Source organism: Ambystoma mexicanum, chromosome 7p (assembly GCF_040938575.1).
Source record: "Ambystoma mexicanum isolate Mex_15411 chromosome 7p, UKY_AmexF1_1, whole genome shotgun sequence".
Classification (NCBI taxonomy): domain Eukaryota; kingdom Metazoa; phylum Chordata; class Amphibia; order Caudata; family Ambystomatidae; genus Ambystoma; species Ambystoma mexicanum.
Window position 1 is genome coordinate 943,878,394 of NC_090939.1, and position 18,211 is coordinate 943,896,604.

The following is an 18,211-nucleotide window of genomic DNA, read 5'->3' on the forward strand; positions in this document are numbered from 1 at the left end:
GTAGCGGGAGAGCAGTAGTTGGGGGCAGAGGTATTGCTAGCGGGGGCTATAGCCCTAGGTCTATTGGTTGTAACCCTGGATATAAGCTTAGGGGCTACAACCAAAAGGCTAGCTAGCCCCGAGTCCCAACAGTCTCGACATTAGCGTAGCCCCAGATCTTTTCCAGACCTAGCAACACCCCTGGTGGGAGGAGTAATAGTGAAGTAGTGTGAAGGAAGAAGTAACATTAAAGAGTGGAGGTGAGAGGAAGGAGGAGTGGAACATCAGAGGGACAACAAGATTAGAGGGTGGAGCAAGAGGAGGGGTCGGTAGAACAAGTAGAAGGAAGATGGTAAGCATAGGAGCGAGTGAACCTAGCCGAATCCAACAGAGTAAGTGTAAGGCATGAACCCAATTTCCAATTAGAAGACTAACCCTTGGTGAGAATTGGGAAAGCTAGTAAGTCACAAGGGACAAAGACTGAATGAGTTTTTTCTGTGACAAATGTTAACACATTATGTAAAATGTTGCTGCTATTTATAAAGGTGCCATCACTGAAGATGATGTGTTATTTCTGGTCTACTTACCCTTTCGGCTGTCTTTTTAGCAGACTTCTTTTTTTTCCCACCATCCTTCCAGAGAGATTCTACAGCAATATATCCCTGCAATCCATAGTCATACAATGTTGATCCAGTTGCCTAGAGACAAGAGAGATGTTTAAAGAAGTTCAAGTAATTTTTCATTAAATGGTTTTGAGAGTAGAGAGAAGCTTGAGTCATAGCCAAACATACTTAATGAAAATTCATTTGTGTCAATTAAAATTGGAAAATGAGTGACTAAACAATTTCACTCCACAATGGGTTACTGACTTGGTGCAGTCACATATTGGTTTGGAATTTTGCAAAGATATAGAAAAACACAAGCAACATAAATCTCAGATACAAACTGTGAATTAGCTAGTATTGCGTTACTCACTTTCCTACTCTACAGGCATTTTCGTCTTAAACATTCTCGACTAATGAGTTATCTGTGGGCCTGGCAGCCATGGAGTAGTCTGCATCTCCATTTAGCTTTGTGATCCGTCAGCAGATCCTACAGAGCGAGAGCTGCCTGCCGGTTACATTTGGCAACAAAATAGCACCAGGGGTGCATAAAGGCGTCCGGAACAACATGCGAGTGTCCGCAGGCTGAGAATCCGAGGCGTTCCCCAGATTTGCAACTTTGTTGCGGGCTCGCGGCTGACAAGACAGGAAGAACAAAGGCAAGATGGTGGCGAGGCCGAGACAGGGGGGCCTGTGAGCGGACACTGCGAAATGTGTGGCTCGTTGAGGAGCAGCGAATAATCCATTACAAAAGACGTGTGCCTGGAGATTATAGTGTGCTTTCCTCTGCATGGCCCAGAACAAGTGAGGAGTCGGGAGGCGCGAGCCCCGAGTCGTGCGGGGACTGTGGGCGAGGACGCACTGCAGGCGTTCGTGTGCGCATGGGATGATCCGCGGCCCGGACCTTGACGGGCACCCGGGGAGCGGGAACCCCCCTGCGTGGAAGAAGTGAAGAGGAAGGAGTAGCCCGTGCCTGCGCAGGAGGGTCGGACTGCAACACGGAAACACCCGCGGGCATAGCAGCGTGCTGAGGCTGGCAGCCCGGGACACACAGCTGGTCGTGGCGCGTATAAGCCGTGGCAGACGAGAGGAGCCCAACGGGGGATAACCAAACAGCATTGAAGTGCCTGGATGCACAGGCGGCACAGAACACTTGTACTGCCCACTAGCCGACGCTAAGAAGGGCAAACATGGGCTAAAACGTTCCCGGTGAACCTGGCGGAGAACACCATCACCTAATACGGGGAGCTGAGTAATGTAGGGCCCCCTCCTCCTGGGATACTGAGAGGGGGCAAATTGCTGGGCAATTGACCCCGGGACACGCACCCTGGCCACAGCACACTCATACCGCCCACCTGCCCAAGCCAAGTGGGGCAGGCACAGGCCGTGAACATCCCTGATGACACTGGCAAGAATGCCAACACCCAACACGAAGAGCTGAGCGACAAAGAGCCCCCCTTCCCCTGGGACACCAATGTGGGGCAGATTGCTGGGTAAGTGACTCCGGAGCACGCACCCTGGCCAACGGTCAGAAGGGGCCAGAGGGAAGCAGACCACAGATCATTGGAGTGATAAGTGAGCCGGGGGCAAGGAGTGCATGGCAAAGACGGAACAACGGATAAGGCGAGAAGTAACGGCCGCAGTAGAGGTGACTGTAGTCGTGGACAAAGGCCTGTGAGACACACAGAGGCTGCAGTAACTCCAACACGGAAGTAGGACTCGGAGGGACTACCACTGTGGCGCATCAGAGCTTGCCTCACAGGCAAAAGACGGACGGCAGGCTGCGACAGCCAACCTCAACGAGAAAAGGCCTTGGGGCAGGATCGCTGTGGAACAATGACCGGGAGGGGCGGAAAAGCCAAGAGTAAACAGCCCACGATGGACATCTTCGCAAAGGCCCAACAAACCCCTACTACCCCAGTGCAAGGGGCAGCAAGCACGCCCACGGAGACAGGCGCCCCGCGCGAAGACAGCGCTATTCTAACAGCCATAGCAGATATGAACTCCGCGTGGGGCAGAACGATGGCGGACATGAGAACGGCACTTGAGAATAAAATAGATGCTGTGGGGATTGTTGTGAATTTTCTGAGGCAGGACGTGAGGGCCCTCGCGGATAGAACGAGCAGACTAGAAAGCGCGGTGAAGGTCAACACAGACACTGGAGCGAACAATGCCAAAGAGGTCCATATAATGAAACAGCAGGTGGCTAACCTAGAGAGCCGAACAGAGGAGGCGGAAGGTCGGGCGAGGCGCAACAACGTCAGGATTGTTGGACTGCCGGTGGGGGAAGAGAGGCAGGACCCTACGACATACGTGGAGAACATGCTGCTGCAGGCAATAGGAGCTGGTGAACTGTCCCAGGGGTTTGCGGTCGAGCAAGCCCACAGAGCACTGATGAGAAGGCTGCAATCTGGGACTCCTCCTAGGGCAATAATAGCAAAAATCTTAAATTACAGAGACCGCAAGAAGATACTAGAATTCTTCCGGAAAGGAGGGACAATAGAGAGAGGATCTGTGACTATCTCGGCATACCCGGACTATACCATGCTGGTGCAGCGGCAGCGATATAGCTACGTGGCAGTTAAAAGGAGACTATGCGCGGCTGGATACAAATATATGCTCCTGTACCCGGCGAGACTCAAAATTGTCTACAAGAATAAGGCGCTGTTTTTCGACACCCCGGAGGAAGCGGCAACGTGGCTGGATACACATGGATGTCCGGATCGAGATGAGGAGCTGGCCCAACGAGAACACGATAAGTGACAGTAACGCTGTATTTGGTGGGAGGGGAGCAAGCTGCCAGTAAAGAGCAATTGAATTGTGATATAGTATAGTGATGCGAGAAGTTAAGTTAGACTAATGGCATTTGGACATGTTGAACTGGAATATAATCAGTTGAAAGTAAAATGCAGGATGGGCAGCGAACACAGCGCTCAGTCCGATGTAATTAGTAGGAGCTATATGGTGAAGGAGGCTTACCCCCAAGTAGTAGAATAGTTCGGTCACCACTAGGGTGACGATTCCCTGTTGTGCTGCTAGTATGGCCTAGGCCACAAAGGCGCTAGATGCAGGGGTGCCTGGGATCCAGGGATGGAGCTGGGCAACAGTTGGGGAGGGGTAGGTGGGGTAAGGGGAGTGCAGTGGAAGTTCGGGTAGGAGTTAAGGGGGGCGGGGGGAGAGGGAGTTGTTGAGGGGCATTGGAGTTGGGGTCAGGTGGGAGGGGGGATAGTTTGGGACATGGCTGGGTGGTAGCCTACGCACCTGGAATAAATATGAGCCGTGGGGGACCTTAAAGTAGTCACCTGGAATGTTAGGGGACTCAACAGTTATCTGAAAAGGAATAAGGTGATGATGTACCTGCCCAGGCAGAAGACTGATGTAGCCCTGCTGCAGGAGACGCACCTAACGCCGGCAAAGCTGGAAATGGTGTGCAAGAAATGGAAGGGGACGGTTGTGGGGGCGGCGTATTCGGCTTATGCGAGAGGGGTCATCATATGGGTGGCGCCACATGTCCCGTTCCAGCCACTGCAATACACTGCCGAGCCGGACGGGAGAATGGTGATAATGAAAGGGCTAGTAGAAAATAGAGAGATATGCATAGTGAACACTTATGCCCCAAACCAGGACACAGCGGCGTATTTCAGATCCTTATATGGTAAACTAGGGGGGACTATGGGGGGTGTGGTGATTTGGGGAGGAGACTTTAATTGCGCGTTGCACCCGAAAATTGATAGATCCGATACTAAACAAGACCCACCCCTGCGGCTAGAGCGTTGCAAGCACTGCTGGCAGAGTTTGGTCTGGATGATGTATGGAGGACCCTCCACCCGGATGAGAGACAATACTCTCACTACGCAGCCCCGCACAACCTATATACCAGACTAGACTATGTATTTGTTACACAGGAACAGACGACAGAAATTTCACATGCAGAGTATAAGGCGAGATTCCTTTCAGACCACTCGCCGATGATTATAGTATGGCAATTCAGGCCCTACAGGGCAAGAATACCAACGTGGCGCTTAAGAGCAGAGGCTCTGAAGGATAATGTGTACAGAGAAGATATGAGGGAGGAAATAATTCGTTTTTTGGAAATAGATAAGGGCAGCGTCCAGGCGGCGGGTACGCTCTGGGAAGCGTTCAAAGTGGTGGTGAGGGGGATAGCCATAGCGAAGTCTAAAGGGTTGCAATGTGGGATTGTAACGGAACTACAGGCGATGGAAGTGGAGATAGAGAAAATAGGGGAGGGAATGCTGGGAGAGATTGTGCAACTTAAAATATAACAAGTACACTGAGAGACAAAACACAGGGGGCAACAAACCCGGTAGAGTGCTAGCTTGGTTGTACAAAAATGAGACCCCCAGACCCACCCTCAGGACGATTGAAAGAGGGGACGGGAGCATAGCAGATACCCAGGAAGAGGTTAACCAGGCATTTGTAGAATATTATAGGACTCTGTATGACGACCAAGTGGTAACTAATAACCAGGAAATTAGAGAAACATTGGAAGATATTGGGTTACCGCAGATCACTGCAGAAGAAAGGGAAGAACTAGACTCCCCAATTACCCTGGAGGAATTGGAGGAGGTGGTGAGACAATTACCTACCAGTAAGACTCCGGGAAATGACGGGTTGCCAGGAGAATTTTATAAAACATATGGAAAAGAGGTTCTCCCCCTGCTTTTAGAGATCTTGAACGAAGAGTACGAGATGGGAAAACTGACAGATTCCCTGAGAGAAGCGGTTATAATACCGCTCCCTAAACCTAATAAGACGGGAAGTGACTGCGGCTCGTATAGGCCCCTCTCAATGCTAAATCAGGATAGCAAAATATTAATGGCAGTCCTGGCAAACAGATTGAAGAGGGTCATAGACAAGCTAATACACCCTGACCACACAGGGTATGTTCTAACAGGAACATATCGCATAATCTTAGGCGGCTGCACCGAATTATAAGCATACGAAAGAAGAGGAGATAGCGGTAGTATCACTGGACGCAATAAAGGCGTTTGACTCGGTCAGATGGCCCTGGCTGCTTGCGGCGCTGAGCGGCTATGGCATAGGACCGGGATATCTTCAGTGGGCCAAGCTCATATAAGGTGCGCCTTTGGTCAGGGTAAAAACAGGGGCTGTCATATCGCAGAGGTGGCAACTAAGCAGGGATGCCCGCGGTCCCCTATGCTGTATATTCTGGCACTAGAGCCCTTGTCTATATACCTGAGGCAGCAGTATGACGTGATAGGTATCCCCCTGGGAGGGGAGCGCAGTTAAACTCCCTGTACGCAGACGATATGTTGTTGTACCTTCGCTACCCGGAGGAGAACCTCCAATATATACTGGAGGTGATGGAACGATTTGCGGGGCTCTCCGGCATAGCAGTGAACCCAGGAAAGTCCTGTGTATTCCCATTGGGCAGGTACAGGGGGGTCCCTGCAGATCGGCTACCAATCCTGCAGGTACTGTGGGAGGCTAACACCTTTAAATATCTGGGAATAAACATATACCATACGGTAGACGCGGAACATGCACAAAACACGGAGATGGTGATTAAGAAAATAGAGAACAGCATGAAGTTTTGGGTTAAGCTCCCTCTGGCAATGATGGGACGGGGGGCAATGCTTAAGATGGTGGTATTGCCTAGGTTGTTGTACTGCTTTGCGAACATTCCATACTTGATACCTAGAGCGTGTTTTGCTAAGTGGAACAGTGCATGCAGGGACTTCTTATGGCACGGGACAAGGTACAGAGTGGCCCTATGGAAGCTACAAAATCCATATGAGATGGGAGGTATTAAACTACCGAATTTTGAGGCATACTGTACTGCCAGCCAATTGCAATTTGTAGCGAAATGGCTCTCTGATGAGCCGACCTCGGAATTTAAACTATTCCAAAGGGATAGCGCCCCATTCTTGCTAAAGGAAGTAATTTGGTTACCCAAGCAGGAAATGGGGAGACGCCCGGGGATGATGAAGCTCGGGTGGGAGATATGGCGGAAGGCCTGTCAGTTAATGGGAAACCCGGACCCATGCTCCCCGCAGATCCCACTGGTTGTCGTGGCGGGTAAGGACAGGCAATTGAGGCAGGCTATTAGGAGATACTGGGAAGCGGTTGGGGTATCAATAATGGGGGATGTATGGCAGATGGGGACCATACGGGACTTCGAAGTACTGGTGGAAGATACGGGGCTACAGGCGGGCCAGTACATAGCGTATCATGGGATGGTACGGCGAATCAGAGAGACCTGGTCAAAGATTGTGCTGGTAGAGGAGCCGGACACCACCATAGATATGATATATGATATAGCGGAAGGAGGGCACGAAACATCTAGGTTCTATGAGATGATAATGACTAAGGTGAGGAAAGAGGTGACGCAACTCAGGCTGGACTGGGAGGAAGAGGTGGGGACCCAGATGAGTGATGGGATGTGGAAACGAGCTCAAGGGTACCACAAAAAAGTTCAAGAAACGCCAGATTGCAACAGATACAATTATATGTAACCCACAGGGCGTATATGACACCCCAGAGAATAGCCAAATTTAGAAAGGCAGGCCGCCAAGCATGCCCGAAGTGCAATGAAGAAAACGTCGGGATGACGCACGTGTTCTGGTCGTGCCCGATAATAGAACAATTCTGGGGGGAAATTGCACAAAAGATGGATGGCAAAGGAATTAAAATGGGGGTAGACACGGCGTGGGCTTGCCTAATAGGAGGGTTCCCCAGGCCACGTAAAATTCAGCATGTGAGCAAGCTGAAAGACCTGGCGTATGTCTTGGCAAAAAGAAGAACTGCCATGGGGTGGAAGGCGTGCTATAAACCTAAACTCGACCTATGGTGGAAAGATCTGCAGCAATGGGCAGAGGCAGAGATGGGGGTGTGGCAAGAGGCGGGCAGAGGAGGGGAGGGGGAAGAGGCAGGCTCTCTGGCGAATTGGAGGCAACTAATAACAGAACTTTTAGGGCCCACGTATGAGGAGTCTACTGGCCAGGATTCAATGTGTGCAGACGATGAGGAACCCCTAACGCAGGAAGCAGAGGCGGAATAAATAAGGAAGTAGGCTGGGAGAGAGGGGAGGGACAGTGGACCTGGATGCAATAATGTATATTTGATATTAACCTTTCTTGCACTGTTTGTTTGGTTTGTAGTGTGTTGAAAAGTTAATAAAATATATATATTTTTAAAAAATGAGTTATCTGTGACACTTGTAAACAACTATGAGTTACTTGAGAGTTTAAATATTCCTGGAATATCAGGGAAAGATAGGATTGTGTAACGAAGGATCAACAGAACACATACAAGTCCTTCAACAAGTTCAAACATGGATTATTAACTTGGTCAGGATGGGCCTGGGATAAACTCCTAGGAGATGAAAGGAGATGTCCACAACAACAAGAAGTGGCTTATTGTTGATCAAATGGCTTCAAACAGAAACCAGAAAACAAAATACAATTAAATATTACTTTTTCATTCTAACAATCCATTATAAATGTCACTTATATTTAAATGCCCCTACTATATTCATTCACCAATTTATCAAATTCCTTAACAATGTGAAAAGTTTAAAATATAAAATCTTTAGGAGCTTGACATAAAAGATCAATTTAACCTTGAATTTGTCGTACGTCATATTTTAGGAAGAACAGTCTTATAATGTCTTTCAAATGAGAGTTAGAATGGGACAAACAAAAAACATGGATAGGATCATCTACAGCCAATCCACATAATGGACACATTCTATCATATGCACGTTTTACCCAAGATCCAACAGATCATGTCTCTGCTAAGCCTATATTTACTGTGCCGGTCTTTCCATGCAGTAAATACACTGCAGCTCATTCCCTCGCAGCCCAGCACCAGCCCAACTCGCTACTTCGAAAGAGGGTTCCCCCTCTTCAATAACCATCCCCTGCTTCAATCTCCCATGAAGGTGAGTTTGCCTTGTAGCCTGCTGCCTCCGTCTCAGCTGCTACTGTCTCAACTGCCACTTACCTCAGTGTCCCATGGCAGCTCTCCTTCCTCCTCTGCTTCTGTGCCACTCCATCATCAGCACCCCCAAATACCTACTTCCCGCCCACCTCCTGATGTAACTTAAGACCACATACCATCCCTGCTTTGCGGTTGTTTACCAATATGCAAGTGCAGAGCAGTAACGACCTGCATTGCATTTGCAGTATGGCAAAGACATGTCACCTCTCCAACACTTTCATTAATGTATAACTGACCTAACTTATACTGGAAAACCTTCATCCTCCAACATCATGCATATTGATTAAGTATGCTTGCATTGCTGGGGGCTTAGCCATACAACCAATCTCCTGTAGATATTTTAATTTGCTGGCATGAGAGCTACCAGACCTAAAACATCCATCTTTACAAATATTTTTGTAACCGGATTTGAAAGTCTGTTCTTGATACCATTTGTTCTAATGTCGCTCTAGACAAATTTATTTATTTTTAAATTCGTTTTTATTGTTTTTTCAATGTTAAATCACAAACTGTTTCCCCCCGCTCAACAATGTGGAGGTAATAACGCATTACAACATTAGCCTTTTTCAGCATATCAAGCAATACCCAGCAGGCGCTGCCTTTGAGGGCAATACTGAATGTTCAAGTCTTTAAATAAAAATGTTAGCATAATGTTGCAGTCTTTAGTGAACATGGAAAGGTCCCCATGTAGAGAGTATGTCATCCATTCTAGAGATAAAAAGTTCCATATTTTAGCAGACCATTCAGATGTTTGCGGTGGATCTTTACGCTTCCAATTTTGGCCAATTACAAGCAAAACAGCTACCTACAATATCACAAATGCTTTCTGGAAGCTTTCGGCCAACGTCTAAAATCATTGTCTATCATAATTGAGTAGAGAAGATTTCAAAAATATATGATTTCACCTCTGCCCAGCATTGGGCTAACCTCGGGCAACTCAGCCAAATGTGTTCCCATTACCCAATATGGTCACATTCCCCCCAGCATTTGTCAGATATGGTGGGTTCCATTTGGGCAAGGTGAGCTGGTGTGCAGTGCCATTGCACCATGAGTTTGAGTCAGAATTATTTTATTTGAATAGATCTGGTAAGTTTAGGGATTGTTCTCCAACGTCCTGGTCAGTGATTTCTTCCCTCAATGTGACCTGCCAGTGTGTTTTGTAGCTTTTCTGTTTTGGGTAACCCTTCCTCCAATATTCTGTATAGATTAGAAATCAGGGCCTTGTTCCCTGGGTTGGATAACACAATTTTCTAATGGTGTCAATTCCCGGGTGGCCACCGCCTTAATCGGGGGAGCTAGAATCCAGTGCCGCACCGGGAAATATTGAAACCTGGATTTTTGATGAAGTCCCAATTCCTGTTTGCATTGTGTAAATGGTGTTACTGCATCTCCCACAAACGTATCTCTCAACTTCTTGCACCAAGCTACCTTCCATTCTGTGAATGCCTTTGGTTCCAGGCTCGGGGTAAACTGGGGATTATAGAATAGAGGTGTGAAAGGTGAGGGGAAAGTTGTTAAACCGTGTTTTTCTACTGTGTCGTCCCATGTGTTTTCAACTGTATGGGCAATCTGATCTTGGTAACCATAGAGCTTCCTTTGTCGGGGGCCCGCCACAGCTAATTCCATCTGGACCCAGCACTTCTCAATTTTATCTGAGGACCATTCTTTTCTAAACCGCATATGTGCCGCTCGGAAATCCATCCATTCTTTATCTAGTAGTAGCATCAGTGTAGTTAGGGCTATCCGGAGGGTCTTATTTTGCCACACAAAAGCTGATACAGCCTTATGTAATTTATGAAAGAAAGATCAATGACCTTAATGGGTACCACTTGGAATAGGTTAAGTGCTCTAGGGAGAGTGACCATTTTTACTGAATTGATTTAACCAAACACGAGATTGAATGTGGGTTCCACTTTTTAAGTTGAGATTCAATGTCCTTTAGTAGGGTGGAGGTAATTAGCTGGGTAGAAACCTTTAAGGGATAGAGTGATCTTTACCCCCAGTAAAGTAATTTCTTCTTGTGCCCATCCAAGCCACGTCTGTGCCTACAAGTTAACAATTTCCGTGGAATATAGTTATAGATTTAAGATCTCAGTTTTATGCACATTCATTTTCAGCCCCTTGTGTAGATTCCTTTATTGTGTTTGATGCATCCGTGCCTATGAGCAGCATATCATTAGCGTAAACCATTAATTTATGCTGAGTGCCGCCAAACTAACATCTATTGTACTCTGTCTAATTTTGGCCAATAACGGTTCCGGATGTAGTGCATATAACATTGAAGAAACCCCCCCCCCCCGTTTGGAACCACAGTGAAGGGAGATTAAAGAAGATAAATGGCCATTTACAACTACACCTGGTCAAATGCCTTTTCAACGTCTATAGAAACAAGAACTGCAGGGATCTGTTTTTTCTCCACCTTCTACAGTATATGGCATACTCTGCATTTATTGTCATGTGTTTGCCTAGATTTAATAAACCCTGTTTGGTCATTATGTATTAATGATGTTAAGATATCTACAATTCGATTAGCCAATACCTTAGTGAAGATTTTGGCGTCAAGTTAATGAGTGCAATGGGATGATTAGACCCACAATTTGTCGGGTCTTTGCCAGGTTTGGGGAACAGAATTATTTTTTGCTTCTTCCATGGTAGGTGATATTTGCCCCATTTGCAAAAAATGATTGAACAGTTTAGTTAGAACGAGAGATAGGATATTGTTATTGAAACCTAGCCGGAAAGCCAAGTTCACAGGATAACGACTAACACCCTTCGGTTGTAATAGATTTTTCCAAGTTATGGGCTTCTGTATTCGGGAGTTTAGGGAGTTGCACTGATTTTTAAGTATCTTATTTGCATAGAAGGGTCTGGCTTATCGGATTTGTATATGTTGGAATAAAATATATGAAATTGTGTTAGGATACCAGTTGTTTCAGAGGTTGTCTCCCCTGAAGGCAATTTTATTTGTTGTATAGTGTGAGAGGAACTTTTTGACGAAGTTTGGCTGCCACAACACAATCTGTTTTGTTCGTTTTTATGTAATACCTCTGTTTCAGCTTTCTTTGTGAGTTGAAGGTTTAGCCTACCAGCCGCTGCGAGAAATGCTTTCTGCATTCCAGGACCTGTGATAGTTTCCATTTTTTTCATAATATGCGATAATTCCATCTCTAATCCTAATTCGAGGGCTATAAGCTGTTTGTGTCTTTTGGCATCTGAAGCTATAAGGATACACCACATAATAGCTTTAAACGCATCCCAGAAAGTATTGATTAAGATCTCCCCCCCTTAAATTTAGATCTTCAGTGATGTGTGCAGCTGTTTAATTTCCAATTGCAAGATCTTGAAGTAAGCCAAGTGGAAATCTCCAGGACCAGAGCTGCGACTTGTTAGTTGGGATATCTAATGTTACTGTAATTGGGGCATGGTCTGAGAGAGTGACTGGATGTGTGGTAATTTGTGTTAAGCTTCTCAACAACGGAGTAGAGGATCAAATTTAGTCGATTCGGGATAATGACCTATGTACATGAGAGTAGAATGAGCAGCCTTTTCCCTCCCCCTTCAGAGCAAGCCAAATATCTACTAAGGATAGATTTGCAAATATGTGCTGCAGCCCGCTCGATGTGGTGGGTGGAGTACAGTGTGTTACCCTGCTTCTGTCCCGTGCCAGGTCCCATGTAAGATTAAAGTCCCCTAGTATTAATTAGTAAGTCACTTTCCATAAATAGCTCCAGTAAGCACATCACGTTTCATAAATCTATCCTGGCCAGAGCTCTGGTTCTCTCTAGGCTGGACTACTGCAACAGCCTCTTTCTAAATCTGCCTGCTTCTACTCTTCGCCCTCTGAAACTCATCCAGAACAGGACTGCAAGACTTGTCCTTGGACTCAAGCCCAGGGATTGTATCTCCCCAGGACTGAAATCTCTGCACTGGCTTCCAGAGGCTGCAAGGATAAAGTTCAAAACCCTCTGCATTGTCCACAAGGCCTTCCGGGGCCTCAATATCTTCAACTCTCTTTTCCTAAATATCTTCCTTCTCGAGCTCTTCGCTCATCCGCCTCCAACTCCCTCAGGGTCAGTCTCTTCTTCAACCAATTAGTTGGTGGTAGATCTCTTTCTTTAGTTGGGGCCTCCCTCTGGAACAGCCTCCATGCCTCCCTGAAACTTGAGGAGAACCATCTTCGGTTCCAGAAGGACCTCAAGACCTTCCTCTTTCTTCCTGGTTTCTCTCCTCCTCTCCTCTGCTGAACTCCTGACTGAAACTGCACTGATCACCTGGCTACCCTGTGATCTCGAGCCCAGGTCCCCTCCCCTGCCAGCTGCACACTTGCGCTGCCTCCCAGGCAACCCCTGCACCTGGGGGCTGTTTCTGTATCCCTACAGTCCCCACCAGCTCCTGACACTTGATGTCTGCAATCACCCCTGCACTTGCTACAAGCTGGCCACACTTCTTACCTATTGTTTTTATTTATTCTTTACTGTTGATCCCATGTACTGCACTGCCCCCTCCCCCTTACCCCTGCACTTTCCCTTGCTCCCCTCCCCTACACTTGCGTGATCTCAATATCACCTGGCCTAGTAAGATCGTTGTCTCTGTCTTCCCTCTGTTCCCCCTCCCTTGCCTTGTCACGCCTTGAAACACTTGTGTACAGGCGCGTTATAAATGCCATATCATATATTGTCGTTACTGTTAATTTGATATTGGATATGGACCTATTTGTTACATCTATTATAAGTGATTGTTTAACTGCATTTGTATATATTTGTATGAATGTATTTTACTGTGTGGTTGTACAGCACTCAGATACACTTGTGTAACTCACACTTTATAAAAACTAAAATAAAATAAATGATTCCAACCATGGATGATCTCATAACATCACTCTGAACTGCTTAAGGCAATGCAATGGAAACCCCAAGGAAAAGGGGTTTTTCTTTTAAGGAACAAGCTGACAAGAAAAGAACAGCCCTCTCTATCGCTTGCAATATCTCTTAGACTGGACGGGGTACCAACCCTTTAATGGAACCTGTGAACTGGTTTTGGATTTTCATGCTCAAAGGTTGTTTCGTGCCTTTTATTCTCACCATCTAGCCAAGCCTGGAGGACCAGCATTTCCAGGGCGATCCGGCATCTCTGGTCCGATTGGAGACACTGGTGTTCACATACACTGAAGCGCTAGACTGCGAGGTTCGCTTAGTGAAGAATAGGCCACACAACCTTAGACTGTGACCTTTCCTGTTCAAACATGTTTATGTTTATTAGGTTTATATAGCGCTTTAATCCAAAACGCTTTACAATATAACAACAAGGTGCAATAATGGAAGAAGCATATTTACAATCATGAGGCAAACCAGTGAAACAATATCTAGAACAGTTTCCTTAGATGGAGGAGGTGGGGGAAAGGTGAGAAGGAAGGGAAAGGAGGTAGTCAGGGAAGAGGAACAATAATTCAGTTATCTGATTTAAATTCAAGTGGGAGTGAGAAGGAAGGGGGAGGTATGAGGGGAGAGGAGGGGACAGGGGAGATGGGGAGGAGAGAAGGTAGAAAGTCAAGGGGGGAGTGAAGATGAAGGGCTTTCAAGGAGGTGCGGAAGGAGGTGTAGGTGGGGATGGAGCGGATAGAGAGAGGTAAGGAGTTCCAGTGTAGGGGGGCCAAGAGCTGAAAGGAACGGAAGCGTGAAGAGGCACATGGTGACCGGGGTACAGTGAGTAAGAAGAGGTCAGCAGAGCGGAGAGAACGGGAGGGAGTGTAAAATGAGAGGAGCGAAGAGAGATAGGGGGGAGCAAGGGCATGGAGATATTTGAAAACCAGACACAGGAATTGAAATTTAAGTTGGGAGAGGAAGGGAAGCCAGCCAAAGTGAGAGAGAGCGAAAGACATGGAAGCCGCAAAACCTTTATTCGATCCGCCCATGACGTCTATGTCCGTAGGAGAGGAGAAACCACATAGGGCTGGTATTTGCTGTCCTGCCATACGTTTTCCTGCTACTTTCTTCTAATCCCTGTCCTCCCCTCTTTGATTCTTCTCAGCTGTTATGATATGATATGATATGGCATTTATAACGCGCCTATACACAGGTGTTCTAGTTCCACCACCTATGTCCTAGTCCATGGTTTTCGGTGTCTTAGTCTGCCCTGACAACTTCTGTGAAGGCATCATGACGCAAGACACAGACAACTGATTCAAAGTTCAAACAAAGTACTTTTATTAACTTAAATGTCAGGATGGTGAAAAGCCTAACTTGACCTATGCTAAGGTGGAATTTCCCTACCAAATGAAAACAAGGATAGTCGGAGTCAGTAAGTTCAACTTAAAAGTCTGTCTTTGTCCCATACCTATACTTGCCCTTACTACTAAGACTAAACAATGTGTAGGGATGTCAGCAACAAACAAAATAGTGTTCCAAATAAAGTACTGAGTTTCTATCAGCTCTAAGCTTACTTTCCAGCTCCCCCTTCCCCAAGTTCAAAGCAGTTCCAAAGTCATGGGGTTCCCTTCCCCAAGCGGACAACACAGTTTCAATAAGGATTTCGGGGTTCCCTTCCCCAAGAAGACAACACAGTTCCAAAAGAGTCTCGGGTTCCCTTCCCCAAGAAGACAACACAGTTCTAAAACGTCTTCCAGGCAGAACCTTCCTCGGCAGCCTCCTTCTTGACAGGGTTGCTCTCCTCACAGGCAAGCACCTCTCGGCCCGGCTTCTCTCCTGCTCGTCTCCCCCTCCTGATTGTTGGCTCCACCTATTAAGCACCTGTAACCTATTAACAGGTTGAAGGTGTGAGCCCTGGAGTCCATTTGCCTGACCATAATTACTGGTGTTCTACTGACATACCTGACCCTCACAACAGTGCTCAGGCCTCTACCTCGTCTCAGTACCATAGTGGTGTAATGACATGCTAGTGTGCATCTCTCCCTTGTCCCAGTACTAGAGTGGTATGACTAAGGGGGAGTTATGCACAAATCTTGGTGGTTTTTCTGGTCTTTTGACCTGATGTTTTCCTGAAACATTTGGGCGGTGATATGTGGTGATCTTCCCTGAATAAGAAAATGTCCCCGTATTTAGCCTATTTCTGGTGTAAATACATTGAGGGCATTTTCATGGGTACTCTGGAACGGAGGACTGTTAGGCAGAATCCTGTGCAGTTCCCTTAGGGAGCACTACAGAAGATTAAGACTACAGGGGAGAACAATAAATCCCCTTTGGTATCAGTCTGTACCACAAAGATTTTGTTAGTAGTCGTGTCTGAGAGTTATCTCAAGAGGGAGATGAGCAGTATTCAGGGTTTACACAATAGGCCTACAGTACTATGGCACAAGGAAACACTGACCAAAGCTTTGTATTAAAAAGTATATATATATTTATTTTATACACTTCTAATAAAACACATGTATCACAGTCATCAAGGAAGTTAAATTAAGTCAAAGGAAAAATATACACACTAAATTGTAGAGCAAGTGAACCAGCGTGAAAACTGAGCAAAGCGGCACAGTGAAAACCACACACAAGGGATCCTCTATCAATTTCTCACAAGGGAGGGAAAGCACAAGTTATATAGAAATAGTTTCTTACACAACCTAGCAACACTTCCCATAAGTTTGTGAACCAGTTAAAGCAAGACAGTGCATTAGTATAGGCAATACTTGAATGAAAACTGAGCAAAATGGCATTTCATAAGGTTTAGAAAGGGGAACAAAATGGTAGTTATAAGAAGTAGGTGCACCAACACAGTTCTAGTTGAGAATCAATCTAAAGAAGGCAGGTCTAACAAATGTAGCCAGTGTCAGTAGGCCTGTGTCAGAGTTAGTGGTACAGGGCAAGGGCCCAGGACCAAAATGTTCTTGTAGCTGCAGTCAAGTCTTTGGTTAACGATTTAGAAAAGGTGGATGCTGAAGTTGAGAAGACAATGTTAAGAGAGAGGGCCGGCCAACCCAACAGGTAGGTAAAGGATTTAAAACACCTTTAGTGCTACCGCGAAGAGAGGGCGGCCTGGCGGAACAATGTACCTTTAAATGGAGAAGTGGCTCCTGCGGTGGTGGTTGTTCCTGGTAGTTCCTGCAGTTTGGGTGATCCAGTAGAGGAAAAGAGGCTCTCGTCGTGGAGGAAGGTTCGAGTTACTGCACTCCCCAGGGATGAAACCAGCCGCGGTGCTGCCCGACGAATAAAAGGTACGCTCCTTTAAATTGCGGTCCGGGTGGACTGGTGCTTGGGTATCCAGCCTCCGAGTACTGGGTACCGGAGATTCGACCAAGGCAGGTTCGGGAAGGCGATTGGCAAACTGGTTGGCACCACCAGCTCAAGGGAAGAAGGCTCTTGCAGATAAAGATCTTCTCTCGTCGTGTGGAGAAAAGTGGTAAGACGCTGCAGCAGGGCTTCACCGGTGGTTCACTCGTTGCAGATGTCTTTGGCTTCTCTCCTCTTCGGCTTCTTAGTTCCAGTGGCGACGTCTTGCTCTTCCAGTCCTCAGGACCCTGCTTTTATGCAAAAAGATCCCCATTCATTCAGCCTAGCTGTCACTCACACAGTGGAGTGGTCATCTTGGTGGGAGACCCTCCAGCCTATCACGATAGAGTGTGACATGGGTTGCTGAGGCAACCCTGCCCAGGGGTCCTACTCCCCCTCTCACAAAATGGACCCACCCCAGACTCAGTGGTGCCTAAAGGAGGGCTTCTCGGCAGAAGCCAGCCAAAAGGACGAACAAAGGATCCCCGACCTGGGTTAGGAGTGAAGAGAAAGACACGAGAAAGAAGATATATTAAAGTTCTTGCAAATAAAACATACCGGAGTCAAGTTAATATTAAAATGCACCGGCGGTATGTTAGAGGCTGCCAGAAAAAGTGGTAGCCTCGAACAATGGGAAAATCCCCTAGGGAAATATTTGCAGTTGAATATTTATGGTAGTAACTACTGCCACCAGCCAGAAACTTTTGAGAGAGGGACTGTACGGTAACCTTTTGAAAATGAACATAAGGCAAAAACTATTAACCCTTTGCAGTACCTCCATAGTAAGATGGTTTGTACTGGTTTAGTTCATAAAAATTGACTAGTAAAGTCAATGGGACTTTACATGCCCTGGGAGACAGTAGTCAGTCCCAAGGTATGGAGTCTATGTTTGGGGGTCGCTATGACACCCCTGTGTCACTGCATTGAGGGTGCTGTGTAACACATGTGAATAAAGATGGTTCCTATGGGGTTGAGAAAATCCCATAGACATTAAACACAAAAATAGCCTAGAACAAACATAGCAAAAATGCCTAAGAGTGGGAAAAAGAGTCTCACTCTTAGCAGAAAAAAAGAAACAAACCCTTCAAATTCAGCAAAGCTGCTGGGGGACTCTATAGGTAAGCCATAGAATGAGAATTCTCCCTAACAAGGACAATATCCCATAAAGGCTGCTGGGACTGAAGGTTTGTGAAATGGAAATGGGGGATACCGCGTCTCACCCAAGGACATCCCCCTTCTACTCAACAAATCGTCTCTACCCAGGTAATACTGCCTTGCATATCGACCCCCAAGGTCGGGATCCAAAAGCGATGGCCCCTCCCCGGTGACCTGATCAGAGGATATTGAGGAAAGTGAAGTGAGGATACCCTTAGGTTCCTCACACTCCTCACTTGGACCTCTCTTCCTCTCAGCCGGATGAGAAGTAGCCCA

The 18,211-nt window shown here is 46.7% G+C and overlaps 1 protein-coding gene across 7 annotated transcripts in view; it reads right to left on the minus strand.

Annotated features, from left to right (window-relative positions):
- APOO (apolipoprotein O) overlaps positions 1-18,211 on the minus strand; it is a 1,477,911-nt gene that overhangs the window by 418,995 nt on the left and 1,040,705 nt on the right. For all 7 annotated transcript variants that reach the window (XM_069637277.1, XM_069637272.1, XM_069637274.1 and 4 more), the window contains one exon: positions 567-677. In XM_069637277.1, the coding sequence (XP_069493378.1) occupies positions 567-677 (111 nt within the window). The remainder of the gene's footprint in view (positions 1-566; positions 678-18,211) is intronic.